Below are 20,356 nucleotides of genomic sequence, written 5' to 3' on the forward strand. Positions count from 1 at the left end.
GTTTTTTAGGTCGTTTTAGATTTTAGCTATTTCAGCTGCATGCTAGCTATTTTGGCAAAATTACACTTTTTCAGTTTTTTAAGCTAATTTGGCATTTAGCTAATATTTTAGCCAGCTTTCAGCTTCAGCGTTTTCAGCTATTAGCTCCATGTACCACCTCAGACCAGGAAAACAAAGACATTTATTTGTCTATAAGTGGATGCATCAGAGTGGAGCAGAGCAGGGAGCTTGGGACCTGCCAATTGTAGCTTCTACATCACAGCTCCAAGATTTTTTAAACTGCATTTTTCCTCACGATTTGAATTAAAAAATACTAAAAAAGCAACTTTAAGCTTAATTTTCCTCATATATATCCTCCATCATGAGAAAAATACCACAAGAACATGTTAAAAACACAAATTTCCTCTGAGTGGGTCCTTAAGCTTTGGTCATTTTTCTAGATTCAGACCACCTGCTGCCTATTATTCTCCAATATTTCACCACACTGTGCTTTTTCTGGTCAAATAAGTTGCATAGAAAAGGAGTAGAAGTGCACTTCATCCTGATGTCGTTTGTCTTTTTCTCCTCCTTGTTCCAGGTGAGCTTTTGGCTGGTGAGAGAAATCTTAACGGTCCAAACGCTGAAAATCCGAGCGGAAATACTGAGCCATTTTATCAAAATAGCTAAGGTGAGTTAAAGGAACAGAACTCCACACACTGTACACACAGGGTGTTTTATTTTTGTCGTTCTTGCTAAAGTGTGGGCAGATTTGTTCCTCCTTAAGGAGGAAGAACATGTTACATCATCTGGGTCAGCAGGTCAGAGCGACAACACAACAATTTGGTGATGCTGAGACACAAACCTGACTGTTATTCAGCCTTTACTAAGCATCCAAATGGAAGTGTGGAATGAACAATCAGCTTTTTTGATAATTACAGAACAAATTAAATCAAGAACCAGTGTTGTGTGTTCACTATGATCCTAGTATGATTAGAAATGTGCTTTATTTCGATCTGGCTTGGGGATGCGCAGAATCCCATCAGCGCTTTACACTGTCAGGTGTCATAGCAACAACGGATCTATTTTCTTCCAGGATTCCCAGATTTTACTTTTATTCTACCCTTGCCACGAGTGATTATAAAAGCTTTAATATTTAGTTTATGTCCAAAGCTTTTCAAATGTGTGCTGCTGCTGCAGCTGCTGTGCAACAACTGTATGTGAAATGAGAAAATGAATCACCTGGAACAAACAAGTATCAGGAAACAGAAGTTACCTGCTCCAGAAACCACAATACTTCAAGATATCCCTACATGATATAAAGTTGATTTTATTTACAGACTTAATCGTTATTATTTGAACCCCTTGATGCCTATTTATGACGCAGTCCTCGCATGAGTTGCGGATATTGACTGTATAAGGGAACTGGACTGAGCGGGTGTGGTCTCACCCATAGAAAATGCCTTCAATCATCATTTTTCAGCTAAGCAGACGTCGCCATGTTGGAGCCAGGCAGCAGTGATTGGTCCAAGTCGATCTGAGTTACATTTCTATGGCAACCACTGTCGCCAATCAGGAGTGAGCTTGTTGGAAGTCCACACCCCTACGACTGAAAGCGACATGCTTTTACTGAGGCATCTGATTGGTCAGTTTATAACTATAATAATTTGCGATAAAGAAAAATATTAATATTATCAAGAATATGTTTTAAAAAAGGTGTCAGAGCAAGAATGGCTATTCTGAGTAATAGAATGACTGAGTAGTAGCTGTTTATTTCTCTATAGAAGTCTATGGGATTTTAGCTTCTCTGAACCAACAGGTACTTCCTGTTTAGAAATCACAATATCATCTGCAAACATCATAGTCCATAGATTCCTGCCTAACCTCATCTGTCAGCCTGTCCATCACCACTGCAAACAGGAAGGGGCTCAGAGCTGATCCCTGAGGTACTCCCATCAGCATGGGGACACAGAATTCAGTGTTGTGGGTCTCACCTCTCGAACAGAACCCATTGAGAACATGGATCAAACCTCTTCTGTGTACCTTAGCTTAGCATCTATTTAAAAGCAAAAACATATGTGATTTTTTTTTAATTTTTATTTTTTTTAATTTTCCATAGATGGAAATAATTTCAAGTGTTCAATTAACAGGATTTATGAATGTAGACTGTGACAGAGCAGCATTAACGGTTGTTTTTGCTGTTGTGTTTTCTTGCAGAAACTGTTGGAGTTGAACAATCTTCATTCTCTGGTGTCGATCGTTTCTGCTCTGCAGAGTGCACCCATCTTTAGACTGGACAAAACCTGGGCGGTAAGACAGCAGCTCTCTTCACCGTTTGAACATTTTGAAGATTTTTTTTTTTTCAACTTTTAAATGCTTAAAGAGCCATTTGGTCCGATACTTAACGGACCAAAATCCAGCAACAGCCACATAGTCCCACCACCAACTGTATGGAAAAATACACTTTATGTATGTTTTTGTGTCATTTAGCTTTTCATTCATAAAATGTAGCTTTTAATCTTTTACTTTTGAGAGCAGCAGATACGAGTTCCTTTCAAAATAAAATACTCTGTGCAATTTAAAGACTCTCCTGCTGATTTAGTCACATTAAAAAAGAAAGAAAGTCAAAACAATGTTCTTCTATTATTAGGACTTTAGTGCACCGTCATTCTTTTACTATTGAATATAAACATGACAACATTGGTATAGAATCAATTAAACATCTTTACATGTAGGCCTAAGAAATTTGCCACATTTTTGTGCAACAGAAGTTAAAAATATGTGCTTTAAGTTTACTCTAGTCTGGTGGTAGATTCAACATTTTACCATCATTTGAACATCTAAACAAAAAAAACAAAAAAAAACAACTTAGCTAAAAATACATTAATCAAATCTACAAACCTGTTACTTATTTATGTGTGGTGGCTCAGTTTGTTAGCCCTGGATTTAGATAAATCTTTGAATAAAAATGAATTAATTTCTAAAAAAATAAGGTTTGAATGCAAATAAAGAATCTTTATTATATTAAAATGTGTTTAGTGACATCTCCATACTCTTTTTTTGAGCATTTCGATATACTAAGTATATATAGTTAAGTACTGTAAATTTTTATCTTTTTGTCTTTTAATATTTGTATTGAGGATTTTATTCATTACATAAGAAAGACTCTTCTGCAGAAAGTTTCCGTCTCTGTCTCCCTAAAATCTGTGTCATTAGATGCTTTATTATGCTCTCTGCACATTCAGGTTCTTATATAGAGGCCAGATCCAGATTTAAAATGTCATGACATATTTATGCGCACAAACACTGCTACAGGAAAAGAACAAATAGGGAATGACTGATCTGAACTGGAGCAGGAACGTCAGCAGTGACATTTATGTCTGTTTTTATGTAACACTGAGATTTTCCTCCAACTGTATTTTAGTAGCATTAAAATCTTCATGTATTTATTGATTATTATAGCGTAGTCTCTTTATTAATAAATTATCCAATGTTTCATATCACGTAATCCTCATAATTGAATGATCATACAACATCAAATTTTTCTATTTCCGTAGCCATAAATGAAGGGATTTTTTTGTTCCTCTGCTCTGTTGATTCATTTTTTTTGCATATTTTAAAAACGGGCAAAAATGTGACAAAAGCAGCACAAACAAACCAATTTTTAAAAATGTTTTACTAGTCTTTATTCAAAACTTCCAAGTATCTTTAAATCAAAAAACTTGTTTTTATTCCATAGACCATCTCCAGGTATCTGTTGGAGGACTTTGAAGTAACCTGGGGAATTCTTTCATACAAAACTTCCTTGTTTTTAAATATTATGTAAACTTCATGTAAATGCTACAGTCTTATAATGTCTGTTGCAATGCAGTGTACTTTACTCGAAAGGCAAATGAATACTTTTTGCAAAAACACACCATTTTAATTTGACTCTCAGCTGTTTGTGAATGATGGATCCTTTATTTCATATATTTTTCTACAGTTGATCAGCCGGAAAGACAAAGCCACATATGAGAAGCTGAATTACTTGACCTCAAAGGAAGAGAACTACATCCGCATGCGAGAATACATCTGCTCCCTGAAGATGGTGCCCTGCATACCTTACCTTGGTAAGCTTTTCGTTTGTCAGGTGTACTCCAAAAAAAAGTCAATTTTGACTTACAGCTGCATCTATCAAGCAGGAGCTTTCCAAACAGGTTCAAGAGTAGCTCTGAATGAAGAGTAAAATAAATAAATAAATAATAAATTAAACGAACTATTATTATCATCAAAGGGGATTAATTGGATAAATAAGCCAAAATTTGGAGCTTCTGATCATTCAGCTGGATGTCTGGTAGAGCAACAGGGAATCAGTGGGTTAGAGTTACAGCAGATGTGTGGAACAAGACAATTTGACAAAACTGAACATTTAGGACATTTGCTTAAAAAAAGGGGGCAACTACATTTTAAAAACAAATATTTATTAAGCACTTTTCATATTAAAAATATGTTTCAAAGAGCTGCACATCTATCCTAAAGCTGACTGGGTGCCAGTGCAGGGACTTTCAAATCTGTGTAATGTACTCCCTCTCTCTGGTTTTAGTCAAAAGGCGTGAAACCGCATTCTGGACCAGCTACAGTCAATTAACTACATTTTTCTGTAGACCAGAAAGACCAGAAATACCGTAGTCTAATCTTGATGCTATAAAAGCATGAATTAAGATTTCAGCTTTGGCTCTTGAAAGAAAAGGTCTAACTGTGGAAATTTCGCAGAGATGATAGAAAGCAGTCTTACTCCGGGTTTACACCGGACGCGGAATGGTCCAAAAAGCTAGCAGAATGCCAATTAAAAAATTTTAAAACCGTAATATTTTAGCATAATTATGAATAACAAAATGTATACATTAATTAACTTTCAACTCTCCATAAAAATATATATTTTGTCAAAACTATACAAGTTAGAAATGAGCGCAAGATAACATCAGGCCATTAATAACAATAAAATAAAATGAATGAATGAATGAAATTGTTTATTTCAAGCAATCAGATCACAATACATACATAACATATCATTTAAAAATGATCTGGAGGGCCGGATATATCCCCCGGAGGGCCAGATCCGGCCCCAGGGCCTCGACTTTGACACGTGACCTACAGTGTAGTTCACACCAGACGTGAAATGCCGCCGTCCTCCGCGACCGACTTGTGCCGTGCAGCGATCATGTCGGTCGTCTATTATTTGCGATCACTGCAAGTGATCTGCGTCGAACCTGGCAGGAAGTTACGTCAAGACACACCAGAAAATCCGGTCAATTTTCAAAATATGTCATATTTTTCACAATAAAATACCGTTATTGACAAATGCGATTATATTTTAGTATCTAAACAGACTATAGAGATGGAAATAAACACACAAACCAAAGTGACACACCTACACACACAGATCAATGTAGTGGGCTGACATATAGTTGAGTATCATCTGCATAACTATGAAAGCTTATTTTGTGTCTCCCGATGACGTCACCAAGTGAACATTCTGGTTTTGGTGTTGCATGAAAACAAATATCTGTGATTTTGTTAAAAATATGACCATGTAGCTATGGCAACTGTTCAATAATTCTGTAGGATAAAGTTGATACTATGAGGGTTTTTGTTTATACAGGGATCTACCTGTTTGATATGATCTACATTGACTCCGCCTACCCTGCGTCAGGCAGCATGATGGAGACAGAGCAGCGGACCAATCAGATGAACAACCTCCTCAGAGTCATCTCCGACCTGCAGATGTCATGTAACTATGGTGAGATATGATGATGGGCCCCTCTATCATTCCAGGGTCAATATCACATTTTTAACATCACAAAGATCAGAAAAAGACACTAATTCTTTTATTTGAGCAAAATGAACGGAAGGATGCATGGTGGTGCAGTGGAAAGGTTCTGGTTCAAACCCTAGCTAGGACCTTTCTGCTTCATAGGCTGATTGATGACCCTAAAGTGTTTCTAGGTGTGTCTGTGAGTGTGTGATTGTGTGGAAAATGGATAGACGGATTAAACGAATATGTTTATGAAACTGTTACGTCTCATCTTCCTGCAGATCACCTGATAACCTTGCCTCACGTCCAGAAGTATCTGATGTCGGTTCGCTACATCGAGGAACTTCAGAAGTTTGTAGAGGATGACAACTTCAAGTTAGTAAAAATATTGAATTAAATTTAATTAAGAAAAAGATCTTGAAACACACGACCCAGAACCGGAAAAAAAATAATAAAAATGAATCTGAATTATCATATTTAAAGGAATGAAGTGTTTCTTTTGTATTTACTATTGGTTTCTTGGAGGTGAACAAAACAAACACCAGTTAAAATTGGATTATTTTGCCGTTTTGAACGAAAGGTAATTCTTAAGGGATTTTAAAAATAAATCTTTTTATTTTTTCACAGATTATCCCTAAAGATTGAACCTGGCAAAAGGTCCCCACGCATTGCATCCTCCAAAGAAGACCTGGCGGGTAAGTTAGTTGTATAAAGTCGTACTGACATCATGGTTTCACACCTGGATTCTTGTCTTAGCTTTAACTCATCTGACATCCCTCAGGAGGGCAGTGAGCTACACTGACAGCTGAGCTCAGGATCCATTTAGTGCTTTAAATTCATTTATTATTCATTTAAGTACCTTTTGATTAGTTTAATTCATAATATTATTACCAATAAAAGACCTGAGATTTTATATAGTAATTTGTAATTTATATAATTTTTGTAATTTTAATTAGTAAAATTATATAATATGTAATTTATATAATATGGAGTCAGAGTGTAGTACAGTTGAAAGTTATAATGGCTTTGTTCGAGCTTTTTGGACTGTTTTGACATTTATTAATGTTTTTGTTTTTTGGACTATTTTGGAGTTTAGCTATTTTTTCAGCTACATGCTAGCTGCTTTGCCTAACTTAGGCTTTTTTTGTTAGTTTTTAGACTATTTTGGAATGTAGCTAATATTTCAGCACCCTGCTAGCTATTTTAGCTAACTTAGTCTTTTCTTTTTTTTAGGCTATTTTGGAGTTTAGATTGTATTTCAGCACCATGCTAGCTGTTTTAGCTTACTTTGGCCTTTTTTTGTGTGTTTTTTAGGCTAATTTGGTATTTAGCTAGTATTTTAGCTGGCCATCAGCTTCAGCGATTTCAGCCATCAGCTTCAGCTATTTCAGCTATCAATTTCAGCATGTTCAGCGACCAAATTTAGCCTACAGCATTCACAGTAGCATTATCACCGTTTTCATAATTTTCCGTTAGTTTAAAGCTAATGATGGTTAAGATGTGTGTTTTGCATCCACTCTGTGTATGGTCTGATTAGTCGACTATTAAAATAACTGCAGCACTAATACATGTACACGTATATCTGTTTGTTTATACAGAATAATGCATTTGTGGCTTTAAGAAAGTGGGACCCCAGGAAGAATGGCTGCTGGCATGTCCATTGGCTAATTGGGATCCTTAACAAACAAACACATTTATGACATACGGGGGATGCTTTTGTCTGATGCCCTTATGCCGCACTGTTAGTAAGATGTAAAGACTGCAGGTGCATGAACATTTTCACTCTACAGGCTCACCCAGTGGTCTACGACCTTGATATTTCCTGTATTTGACCATTTTTTGTCCACAGACAGCCCGTATCCACTTGTGAGGACAGTTGTGACTTAAAAAAAAAAAGTCAACTTTTTCTGACCTGCTCGTTTTCACAGCAGCATGTATTTAACTCGGATTAGGCTGTAACGATGGCGCTTCCTTTGTTTCAGATCTCTCTGAGGTCTCTGCTACTTTACGGTACAACCGCCGACCTACCTGTCCAGAGGCGTCTATGGAGCTGCACATCCCCACGCCTCCACCGGCTCATCACAGGAAGAGTCACAGTTTGGGAAACAAGTGAGTCCAAATGTTTGGAGAACTTTTGAAGGGCATGTGGGCTGAGAGAGACTTAAATATCAATAAAACCAACAGGAAAAAGAGGAGTTGAACTAAAAAGTCACAAACTAAATTTGGAGTGGAGCTCAAGTGGTGAGGAGTCAAAAACTGATGATCAGTGGAAACACTGAGGTAATGAGTAACTTGACGATGATGATGATGAAGGGGAAAAGAAGAGGAACCCAAAAAAGCTTTAGTCTAAAATTAATTCAACATGGTATAAAAAAAACATCTCGTCTCAGAGATTGACCAGAATCTTCTTTGTCAGTTTTTTTCTATATAATAGTTGATATTTTTAAAAAGCAGATCTCCCCTAAAACTTTACATGTTAGCAAAATTATTCCCAGAATAATTCTCATGCTGGCAGCTAAAAATAATTTGAAAACCGAAACGGAATTAAAAATGTTAAACCCAAATGTATAAATAAAATAACTAATATCTTAAAACTGAGTGGCTATGCTAAGATTTCCGTCCAGCAGTTTGTTTTTTCAGATGAGTCGATGCAAATTCTGTTTTTAAATCTCTTTTAACAAGTTATTTCAAAATATGTAAACTATGCATTGAGCTGAAAATCTGACATTCTTTTCTCTTTGACAGAACACTATGTTTCTCTTTAGTTGACTTCTAAAATGGGTAGTCAAAACAAAAAACACACACAAAGACAAAACAGCTTTTAAATAAGAACCCAGAAAAGAATTAAAAAGATAGAATTAAAGATGTTTTTTTTTGGTCAGGAGGAACAAGAGCCAGTTTTTTATATTTAAGACCCACTCCAATGAAAGTTGTGTTTTTGGAGTTTTTAACTCGTTTTAGTAGCCTTTTTCTCATGGTGGAGGCATGTGTAAACAAATATTTATGAGTATTATTTATTTTAATTGTGTTGGTTTGTCAAAGCTGTCAGTTGTGACTCTTCATGTGCGGTGGATGGGCTAAAGTCTCCCTCCTTCTGAATCCTCCACTTGCAGACGTATAGATCCATGTCCGACGTAGTTTTCCTCATCTGAGCTGGAATCTGAATCAGAACTGTACGGCTGGATAGCTCCAATATTCTTCCCCATTTTTGTTGCACCGCTAATGTTAGCTTGTGGTTGTGAGGAGCTGTAAGTGTAAACAAAGAGATGATGGGACATCAGCAGAGGCTTACTTCCAGTCCTGCCTTAAGTTTTTTGAATTTGGCTAAAAACTGCATGATAGTTAACATAAGACATTTATAAAAATAGCTAAAAATATAATTAGAATGGAACTTTAAGGGAAGAAAGTAGACTTTAGATGCAGATTCTGGTGGAATTTAATCAAAATCAGTGCTGGAATGTTCATGAGCTGTATTTTATCTGAAAGTGTGTGCTGCTGGCGACTACATTCACGCTCATAAAATCACACAGTGATGAGGACGACGTGAGCGTGCCAGGAAAAAAAATCCCACGTATCATAAACTAAACTGATAACACGGTTACAGAGACGTCCACTGATGCTCCACCTCGGATACATCATCAGTGTTCTTTCCTGGAGTCCTGGATGGGATCCAGGCCACTGAGGCTGATCCGGCTCCGGCCTGCTTCCAACCCCCCCCCCCATCTTTTCGTCCATCTGGACTCTTCTCTGCTGCCTCCATGTTGTTGCTAATGGCTCTTTTCGGTTGGCACCCGTTATGCCGAGTGTGTGCCACAAGCCTTACTTAAGGAGTAGCTTGAAAATCCCTCACTGTCCACTTCCAGCGGCAGACATCTCCTCCTTTTATCCTCCGCCTCCATCCTGTCCTCCTAAGGAACGGTCAGCTTCAGGACTACCGACTGCTCTTTGCTCTCAGAGATTTCAATGATGTCCGGTCTCAGTTTGGGCTGTATTGTGAAATTTGGCTCAAACTAAAACAAGAAATTACACCTATTTACAAATCAAAAGAAATGTAAAAAGTTGCATCAGCACACAGACAAAAAAAACTTCCTGATTGTCAGAGAACTGAGTCATCTCCTGATCCAAAGACTGTTGTCTGCCCCTTTCTAGTCTGTTTAACCCTTTGGAGGGCATCCTGCAGAGCGACTAATAAAAGTACATCTAAAATAAACCTTATTTGAATATTCTGTGACTGAGAATTTGTTGAATGTAAGATAGAATAAAATAATTGTTTACAGTTTCTGGACAAAAGTGATCCAGTAAATGAGGCTAACATTGCAGAGTTATCAAAAAATCCAATAAGGAAGAACCCAATCATTATTTTCTTTTGGATGGGGAGCGACAGGATTTTTCTAAAACAAGCACCAGCATTGTCTAAAAATTGTGGAAACTGAATACAGAGGAGGAGGCAGACACGATTCCAGCCGAGGAGAACACATGGACCCAACTAGTCTTCAGAAGATTTTTTTATTCTTTTCCACTAACTCAATAGGGAAAATTTTAGAAAAAAAAACTCCCAAAAAAGCTGAAAAAAACAGAATTCCAGGACAAAGTTTGTTGAACATTTTTAGGGGTTCCACAGCAAAATGAATCACCTCTTTTCCTGCTGAAATTTTCATTTTTTTGGGTGATTTTTATATCTGGTATCTGATTACAACATGGACAAATGACAAAATAAAGAGGTTGTGCTGATTGACATGATACCAAGTAAGCAAGCAGGTAGTCTTTCAAATAACAAATATGGAGGTAAATTCAAAACGACACAAAACCAGAGATTTGGGTTCCAAAGGGTTAGTTACTCAAAGAAAACGTTTTAAAGTGACTCACAGCTTTTAGTCATTCACACTGTCCTGCATCTGAAGTATCTGCTGCATCACACACATAAGAACCGGTTAGCATTGTTTTGACGCACCCTTGTTGTGCTGGAGAAATAAAAGATTTGTTTTTGTGTGTCTGCAGCATGATGTGTCAGTACGGCATGTCACAAAGCAGAAGTGCCACCTTCACCATAGACAAGGAGCGCCACCTGCTGGACGGCAGCTTCCTGGAGTCTCAGAGTCCAGCCAGACGGGATCCATACACCACCTCTGTGTCCAACGGCCTGTCATTGAGTGAGTAGCTTTGACAGCAAAAATGCTCTTTATCATTTGGAGAGGTAAAACGTGTGTTATTTTAGCATCTGTTTCTGCTTTTGGCCTAACCACTTTTAGAACGTAATCATTAATATTGACGAAAGAAAGTACAAAAGAGACACATCGAAACTGTGAAACATTTGTTATATTGAATGAAACTGTAGAACTCCTTTAGAGCAAATGTGTCAAACTCAAGGCCCAGGGGCCGGATCCGGCAGACTAAATACTTTTAATTAAAGTGTGAGATTGTTCATTTTTATCCTAATCACACAGTTTGTCCTCTCTTGATAGGCAGCAGTGCCAGCTCGTTTGGGGAGGAGCTCTCACCCACAATCCAGAGGTCAGTCCAAGTTCATGACTTTTCCTTTTTAATAAATTGTCTTCCTGCAGCATCAAATTACACAGTAAATTCCAAATACGTCACATTTGAGCATTTTTAAGTGTTCAAGATAATTTATCTTAAAAAAAAAATTAATACTCTGAATTCTGTCCAAATTTTCCCAAGTGAAACCTAATAAATATTAACATTTTATGAAGACTGTTTATGAATCAACTAAAAAGTTTTAAAATACATTTTACATGAAAAAATCGTTCAATTGCAATGCATTGTGGTCTATATATTCGCCAGGCTAGTGATCCTCGATGCACACAGAGACTTCTGGGCACTGGATTTTGAAAATGTAGATTTTTTACAGCTTTGCAAAACAACAAACTCACTGTAAAGTGTCCTGAGTAGAAGGTAGTGAAATAATTCAGACACAACCTCAATCATTTTAAGTGTGATGCAAAAAAAAAAAAAAAAAAAAAACATTTTAAAACCTTTAATGCATAGAATTCTGGGAAATTTCTGAGGCACATGATTTTGGAATTGTAGATTTTGATAGCACATCAAAACGACAAATGCACTTTTACACTAGGTTTTCATTTTTTAAATGAATTTCTGATTGTCTCTATATATTGATATAAATAAGATTTACTTTTTGACAGCTTGAAATCAGTTTAACTACAACAAGATGTTAGAGTTGTGATATTTGGAGGAAATAATCATTAATTAAACTGTTTTACTGTTAATCCAAACATCCTCCAGTTGCTTTTAGTCATTTTTTTTCATTGACTGCATAAGAGAACTGGATTTTGTAGCCCCTCTGCCCTGGTGTTCCAAACATTAAGTACCTGTGGCTCCAAAAAGAAATAAACAGCTATTATTTGTCAGAAAAAAAACTTTTTTAACATGTTCTTGTTAATTTTTATCATTTTTCAGTGAATAAAATAAATAAAAGTAGGTGATCTCACGTAAAAACGCTCAAGATGTTTGATTGACAGATTATCCAGAGCCTGCTTTCAAGTGGTAGGGGTGTGGCTTTCCAACAAGCTCACTCCTAATTGGTGAAAGTGGTTGGCATGGAAATGTTGACTCAGACCAATCACGGATTCCTGACAATGTCTGGTTCCAACATGGCGGCGTCCATATCATTATAAAAAAGCGGCTAATTTGACTTCATATGGTTGAAAATTAAAACTAAACCATTTTCTATGGGTGTAGTCATTCAGTCCAGTTCTCATATGCAGTTAATGGCTCCATCGGGCTAATATATTAATTTTTATGAAATATTCCATGCTCTAATTTTCTTAATTACCCTGTACATTATTGTGTCCACATGGAATATAGTAAAAATGTTGTATTTATCCCAACACAATCTGACCATGTTAACGTGTGTGTAACAGGGGCCGCATGTACGCCACTCTGGGCCCGAATTGGAAGGTTCCGCTTCGCCCGTCCCCCCGAAACCGAAGCTACTTTTACAGGTAAGAAAGAGTGAATTTTCTCAGCAATTTAAAGAGACTTTTAGAAAATGTTTTATTTGAATGCTTAATTTGTTTCAAGTTTTGCTAAGTAGACATGAAAAAGAATACTGGTGATCAGAAACTTTTAAAATATTCTCGAGAGTAGCCTTACTAAAGAAAGTAGGAGGAACAAATTAGAAAGTTAATCGTTAAAAAAAGGTTTTAAAACTTAAATATAAAACTTTTTAACATAAATATGAAATAATAAAAAGGCAGGAATATTATTACAGAATAAATCTACTTAAACTATAAATAAATTTCAATATTTTACTCTCCATAAAAATATATTTTGTCAAAATTATACAAGTTAAAAATAAGCACAAGATAACATCAGGCCATTAACAACAATATAATAAAATGATCTGGAGGGCCGGATAGAATTACCCAGAGGGCCGGATCCGGCCCCCGGGCCTTGACTTTGACACGTGTGGTGCAATGATAATAGTGATGGATTTCCTCCTCAGCGCCACTGCTGCAGTGTCCTGCCACAGATGCTGCGAGGCCAAAAGTGTGACCTTTGAAGGACCCGTACGACGGAAAACGCTGCTCAAGGAGGGGCGAAAGCCCAAGGTGTGCGGCCTTCTCTGTGCTATTAGACACGGTTTTCCATGTGAAAAGTTTTGAATGGACTCTTGGTGTCTGGCAGCTCTCGTCGTGGACCAGGTTTTGGATCAGCCTGTCTGGATCTACACTCATATTCTATAGTGCCAAAGCACTGAGGGCCTCTGAGAGGAAACATGTAAGTTTGATGCCCCGAAGCAGCACTTTAGCATCCATGTTCATCAAACAGATTCAGAAATGTTTGAGCTGACTGCAGAGAGAATTCCAGGAAATCTTAAAGTTGTATCATTTATCGGTATATAAAATTTCTAAAAGCCCAGTTCTATAAAACTGTTCACGAACTCTCATCATTTACAGCAATTTGTGACCTCAGAAGCTCAAAAACGGAGAAAAAGTGCATAATTTCCCATTTTTCTGTCGTTTACTTTTCCTTCGTTCCTCACAGTACAAGTCCACGCCCTGTAAGAAGGTTTGTGTGACGGGGTGGATGGTCGTGCTGCCAGATGACCCGGACAGACCCAACATCTTCCAGCTAAATGACCCAGATAGAGGTCAGACTAAGAGAACCACAAAACCAGAACATCTGCTTCTATTTCAGCCTCTTCAGATGGTTTCACGTGGACTTTCTGTGTCACAGGAAATGTTTACAAGTTCCAGACGGGGTCCCGGTTCTCCGCCATCGTCTGGCACAAAAACCTGGAGGAGGCTTGTAGGAGTTATAAGTCCCAGGTACACTCGGCCTTCACAGGAAACTGATTTTTTCTGTTTTTTTTTAAAGTGGAGTTCTGATTTTGGATTTTAAACCAGTGTTTTTACACTTTTTCTTTGACAAAAATCACACCAGTCGCTGAAAATGTAAATCATTTTGCATGGCACACCTACGGTGGCCCTGAAGTGCAAATCACATCAACGAGTCACTTGATGCAAAAACATTTTAAAGATCACAAGAAAAATTAAAAAAAAAGAAAAAAAATTTTTAAGAAACAGCTTTACTTTCACGGTTTTTGTAAAAAAAAAAAAAAAAAAAATCAGAAAACAAAAGTAATTCAAATTATTTTTGTTTTCCTAAATGTTTTTTCTTTCTTGTTTTTTTTCTCTTTGTTTTTTCACATTTTTTAGAATTTTGTTTTATTTTTCTAAAATGTAACACAGTTTTTAAAGATTTGTTTTGCTTTTTTATCTGTCGATGTGATCATTAAAAGTTTTTTTGCATCTCAGGGCCACCGTAGACACCTGACCACACATTGTTTATTGAACCACATTAGACAGATCTTTGTCTCAAAAGAATATTAATATTAACATTTGGTGTACTAAAAATTTAATTTTTGTTTCTTTTGTTATGTTTAGATGTTTATTTTGTTTTACGTGCTTCTCTCCATTTAAATGTTTCTATTATTTTTACTACGATTACTACCCACTATAAGTGACATATTGCATGTACTTTACTATTGACATGTTTGAAACCAATTTGAATTAAAAAAAAAGCTCATGTTTGGTTTCCTCCCTCCAGATACCAGCTAACCTCATGTCGTTTGAATGAAGGAGGCGTTGCCCACAGGACACTCTAAAGCCAACTCCAATCATTGGGAAGACTTCTGAACCTCCAGACTTGGATGGCGTCTGCCTCTGCGGGACAGCCCGAAACCTGGCCGCTGAACGGCTCCGTGACACTGGCTTTGTGACTGTAACGTTAGCATATTTTGTCCGTTGTTGCTTTTTTATAAAAATCCCAACATCTGAAGACTTTGATAAGGTGCTCTATTGATGGCACTCCTCTATCGTTTTCTTAACCTGCTGTGAACATGTGAGCAAGCACAAGGAGTTCCTGCCTGTGTGGAGCTTCTGATCTGAGGGAGTTTTTTTTTGTGCATTTGAGCACAAATGTGGAGAACCGTTTGAGCACTTTAGGGCGGATCTTTGGTTCCATCACAGTATTCCACAGCCTTTAGACACTGAAGACTTAGAAATAATGGGACTGCTTTTGCAAGAGGAAAAAGGTTCATTTCAACAGCATGACAGGAAACTTTCTGTTCTCGTCTGGAGATCACCTCTTCATGTATGTATATGGTAATGAGTACCATGGTGTCAGTGTGTGAACGTCTTTCTTTGAAACAAATTATTGCTTTATGGGTCCTTGTGGCAATTTGCTGCGGGTTTGTGAAGTCCCAGCCTGATGTTAAAGGAGCAGCTTCGTGCCAAATCAGGGTGGATGAGGCCTTCAGAGCTCCACGTCCACTTTCTCATTTCACACCTTGTTGGGAATCTCCAGAAGTTCCGAGATTTTTCCTCACTGGGTGATAAGTTGCTGTCTGTGCATTGGTCCTGTCGACGAGTGTCTTATTGCTGTCACTGGGGTTTAAGTTCCTCCTAAAGTCCCACTCCGATCACCTTTGGATCTGTTTTCAAATATGATGATGATGTTTTTATCTGTAATCGAAAAACTTTTCTAGAACGTAGTTTCTGCAGAGCAGCATAGGAATTCACCTCGGAGTTGTGGGCGCTGTTGACGCTAAGCAACACCGCCCCCCCTTCCCGTCCCTGTTGCTGGCCCCGCCCAGTGAATTTTTTGACTTCACAAATAAGTCTTTTTATTTTGCTCCTGATTTACAACAATTTGAATGAAAAAAATACAATTTTCTGTAAATATGTCCTCAATCACCAGATAATTGAATATGTTAAAACACCGTTTTCATTAAGGAAGGAGGATCAACACACTCTTCTCCTAAACAGAATCCTGGACGAACTGTTTTAGTGTTCTTATTTCAGAGACTATTTGCCACATTTTTTGTAAAGAAACAGCAAAAAAACAAGTAAGTATGGTGGAAATATACTTATTTAAGTGTTTTTGTTTCATTTGCTGTTCAGCCTATAGATAAGCTGTCTGAAATGACCCCCCCCCCCCTCTTGCTGTTCCTGTGGACCTTGTGCTGGTCTGTCCAGATGCTCAGCAGGCGTGTGAATGCCCACAGAACGGGTCATGATAGAAACTCAAGGGTCTGTGACCCAAAAGTTCTGAGACCAGGAAGATCTTAAAGCTGTTTGTAGACATGATAGTCGATGCCAAGGGAGAGGAGGAGGACAATCCAATTCTGACAAACCCGGTCGGCCTGCTTCCACGAGCGCTGTTGGAGCAACATAAAGTTATGGAAACCAATCCCTAGATCGGTGTGAATCTGATCTAGATCTCGTTGATCTAGATTCCTGCCTTTACCTGGTACCCAAAGGGGTTTTCCACATTGGTCAGCGTCACATTTGCAGAGTAAAAATGATAAAAACAAATGTTAAATTTGGTCAAAGAGTTAGCAGGAGGTGGGCTGAAACTCAGTCTTGCTTTATGGGCCCTGGACCTGAGTCGTGGCCCCCTGCTGTGGGTTTGTAAAAAATGGTTAAAAACAGTATTAAAGAAGGGATTGATGAGTTTCACTCTGGGTGGACACGTCTTTGTGTCCTCTCTGCACTGAGGAAAATGGTTGCTTAAATGTTCAAGTGAAGAACTACATTTTTAGAAATGAATTATGTGTAAATAATTATATTTTATTTTTTTTACTTTTCAAAGGCAGAAAAAACAGACTCTGTGATATTAAACCCTAAAAGAAATTGACTTTTGTGGTGAAAGGACATGAAAGTGAGACCTTTGCTTTGATCCTTGACTGTTTATGAGAACTGGAGTGAGTGACCCCGCCCATTTTTTTCAAGATTTTTTTTAGCTGTATTGAAAGTTATAAACTGACCAATCAGATGCTTGAATAAAAGTAGGAGGTGCCCACTGGTCAAACGTTTGAGGTGTTTGAGCGATTCTCCTGATCCTGTCTCAAGTGGTAAGGCTGCAGCTTTCTAACAAGCTCACTCCTGATTGGTCAGAGTGGTTGCCATAGAAATGTTTACTCAGACCAACTTGGACCAATCATTGCTTACTGACAATTCCTGGTTCCAACATGTGTCTAGAAAAAAATTGACTTCCTTTCATTGGAAGCCGTTTTCTATGGGTGACATCACACTAACTCAATCCAGTTCTATTATACAATCAATGATCCGGAATTTCTGCATCCCCTTAAACTTCATAGGAATAGATTTTTTTAGGCAAAGGGAATGAAAGCTTTCCTCAGGGCTTATTTCACTGATAGACCCACTCCAGTCCACACTCTGTAAGATGAGCAGCTTCATAAGACTAAACCCTGAAGTCGTTACCTGGGCGACCGGGAAGCCCCATGAGGGTAAACGTCCCGCTGAACCCGAGCCAGAGGAGCTTGTGAGAGCAAACCGAGGACTGATGTTTACACCTTTTCACTTTTCCACCATCCCACTATACCAAGCCAACTATACTTGCTTATTTTGTGTGAACAAAGTTAGTGTAAACAAGTGTACATTCAATAAAAATGATTGTTGAAAGTGTTGTCATGCTGGTTTTACACACTCCCACCGATCCTCTCAGAATAGTTCTGAGCTTTCAGTGTCTTTTCCTTTTGAAACACGTGTAGCCATGAACAGTCTGTGACTTGCTATATTATCCTGTTTGCTTTTTATTTTTTTCTGTATATGCCCTAAGATTAATTTTATTGTGCTATGTAAATAAACAAGTACAAATGGACTTTTGTACATTTGAGTTTGTTTTAAGTTTTGCTAACATTTAAAACAATGTGATCAGAGGTTTCTGAACTATACTAAGCTTTATTATAAAAAAGTTACTCAAGTAGGAGTAAAAACTAGCAAAAAATTAATGGTTAAAAAAAATAGAAATTGTGCTCATTTTGGCTTTTTTAATTTATTTATTTAATTAACCCCGTGCTCTATTATGGGGTTTTTAGTATTACCTATTTTCATCATTAAAAAAACAATTAAGAAAAGTTGATCTTATTTGAGGTCATTTTATTGAATCCATGTGTTCATAAATCACCTGATCAGTGCAACTGGAAAGAAGGACGAAGGTCAACTGCAACCAGAATCCAATATATTGATTATAGTTTAATTAAAGTTGAAAAATAAACTACAATCCACGATACATCTGCTGTTCAGGTGTCCCTGCAAAAGAAATAGGTCGTCTGTACAAAGCTGACTCATCAAACACAAAGGAGTCTGCAGAACGTGGAGCAGTTGGGATGGAAAGACTTTGGAGCAACGAAAAACAAATCCAGGGGTTTGATCCAACACAGCTCAGAGCTGCCAGAGACCAAAACAGACATTTTGTTGGTAATGAGGCACATTTCACATTCTCCTACGGTGATAGGAAAACTTTAATCTCAAAATCAAATTGTAATGTTGCACAGAAGTGCAGTCCGCTTGGCCATGCATTGTGCAACAACTTTACACGAGAACCCTGACAGAAACAGATATTCTGATATGCAAGTCGTAAAAAGTAGCATGGCAGAATGAAAAAAATATGCACATCCCCAATGTTTACAACGCAGTTACTGCAATAAAATGAAGCTTTTTTTCTTTTAATAATTATCCACCGAGGTTTTGGAAAATTAGAATGAATAAACACTCATGGTAGATCATTTCATTTTGTGAAAATAAAATTATCAAGCCGCTGAAGAACTCCATATGTGATTATGTAGTTTTGAGAATTTCAACAAACTTTTAATGAAGCAGAGAAAGTAAATGTCTGAAAGAAAGTTACAGCAGTTTTATTCCGATTTAAAAATGTAAATGTCAAAAAAATAAAACCTATAAGTTTGCCTTTGTAGTCAGAGAAGATATTAAAGTTGGGGGAAAAAAAAAAAGATTCACAAAAGCAAAACAAACAGGAGCAAATGTTGGTCGATGTTAAGTGGTAAAATCTGCTTTAAAAAATTTGAATTTTGACCTAGAAACAGAAGAAAACGAATAAAAGGAGTTAAATGCAAAGCAGTTATGTATGTGGGTGACAAGAAGAATAAAAAAATCTGCACAAAAAAAGCAGTCCAATGTTGTTGTAGTCTTTTTCTCATGTCGTTTCTGAGTTTTCTCTATTCAAATCGTGCTGATGAGAATTTTGCAGATTGAAAAAGATTTCTTTTGTAACGTCTTCATAACTCTCAAAATGCTTGCCACTTTTTTTTTGCTAAGCTAGTGTTATCTTGCGCTTGTGAGGTGCTATAAGCTAGCGGGAGAAAGAGTAAACAAAGGGTTGATGGGAAATTAGTGGAGGCTAACTTCCGAGTCAACAGTCCCGCCCACAACTCAGAGGCAAATTTTTAATGAGCTCCTGCTGCTTTGCAGAGTCCGAATTCCCCCCTAATAACAATATAGTGCGGTCGCCATTTTCTAGTGATGTCCAAATCTACTAATTCCAAATCGAGTGCACTCGAAATTTCCCAGAAGTCTTTGCGAAAAACTAGCATACACTGTAGCGGATATAGACCACAATGCATTGCGGTTGAACAATTTCCAACAAAAAAACGTGTTCAAATGCAATATTTGAATAAACCATCCATATTTTCACCATCAGAACACAGTGGAGTCATAAATAAACGTCGTGAAATGTTCATATTTATTCGATTTTCACTTCGTGAAATCGATGACGTCATATCCTGTTTTTAGAAAAACTAAAGAAAAGTAGTGAGCATCGTGTCATCTTTAAATTTAGATGGGTACAGGTCCAATAAAACAGAGATGCAGGTGTGAAGAAAGTGATAAGTTACTGATAATCAAAGGATAAGTGTCAGTAAGGATGACAAAGTACTTCCAATTCTATATGGACAAAATTGATACTAATAATAGTTTCAATTATTTTTGGTGAATGGGGTTTAAAGCAGCGCAGAACTGAAACATATTCCTTTGGAGTGAAAATATTTTAAAAAAAAAATCAACCAATGTTAGGAAATCTGTGTCAACTTGGAAAATTAAGTTTAAGCTTTTCTTCTAAAACATGAGTTGCTTCACATTTTGAAGGGGAACCAAACCCTAAATCCAATTTTTTGGGCTGTTGACTTCTATAAATGGGACTTTAAGAGTGCTGTCTGCTGGTCATTGCCAAATTTTTAACACATTACAGTGATATTATTCAACCCTTTAACTGCCTGCTCAATCA

The 20,356-nt window shown here is 37.3% G+C and overlaps 1 protein-coding gene across 2 annotated transcripts in view; it reads left to right on the top strand.

Moving 5' to 3' along the window:
• ralgps1 (Ral GEF with PH domain and SH3 binding motif 1) overlaps positions 1 to 17,935 on the top strand; it is a 30,216-nt gene extending 12,281 nt beyond the window's left edge. For both annotated transcript variants that reach the window (XM_024264848.2, XM_024264849.2), the window contains exons 7-20: positions 2,194 to 2,286; positions 3,959 to 4,085; positions 5,618 to 5,755; positions 6,052 to 6,145; positions 6,398 to 6,465; positions 7,753 to 7,879; positions 10,769 to 10,920; positions 11,233 to 11,281; positions 12,667 to 12,747; positions 13,251 to 13,356; positions 13,433 to 13,525; positions 13,793 to 13,898; positions 13,985 to 14,076; positions 14,858 to 17,935. In XM_024264848.2, coding sequence (XP_024120616.1) covers positions 2,194 to 2,286; positions 3,959 to 4,085; positions 5,618 to 5,755; positions 6,052 to 6,145; positions 6,398 to 6,465; positions 7,753 to 7,879; positions 10,769 to 10,920; positions 11,233 to 11,281; positions 12,667 to 12,747; positions 13,251 to 13,356; positions 13,433 to 13,525; positions 13,793 to 13,898; positions 13,985 to 14,076; positions 14,858 to 14,887 — 1,356 coding nt within the window. In that variant the 3' untranslated portion in view covers positions 14,888 to 17,935. The remainder of the gene's footprint in view (positions 1 to 2,193; positions 2,287 to 3,958; positions 4,086 to 5,617; positions 5,756 to 6,051; positions 6,146 to 6,397; positions 6,466 to 7,752; positions 7,880 to 10,768; positions 10,921 to 11,232; positions 11,282 to 12,666; positions 12,748 to 13,250; positions 13,357 to 13,432; positions 13,526 to 13,792; positions 13,899 to 13,984; positions 14,077 to 14,857) is intronic.
• Positions 17,936 to 20,356: the final 2,421 nt, after the last annotated feature.

The sequence above is a fragment of the Oryzias melastigma genome, unplaced genomic scaffold (assembly GCF_002922805.2).
Source record: "Oryzias melastigma strain HK-1 unplaced genomic scaffold, ASM292280v2 sc00345, whole genome shotgun sequence".
NCBI lineage: Eukaryota > Metazoa > Chordata > Actinopteri > Beloniformes > Adrianichthyidae > Oryzias > Oryzias melastigma.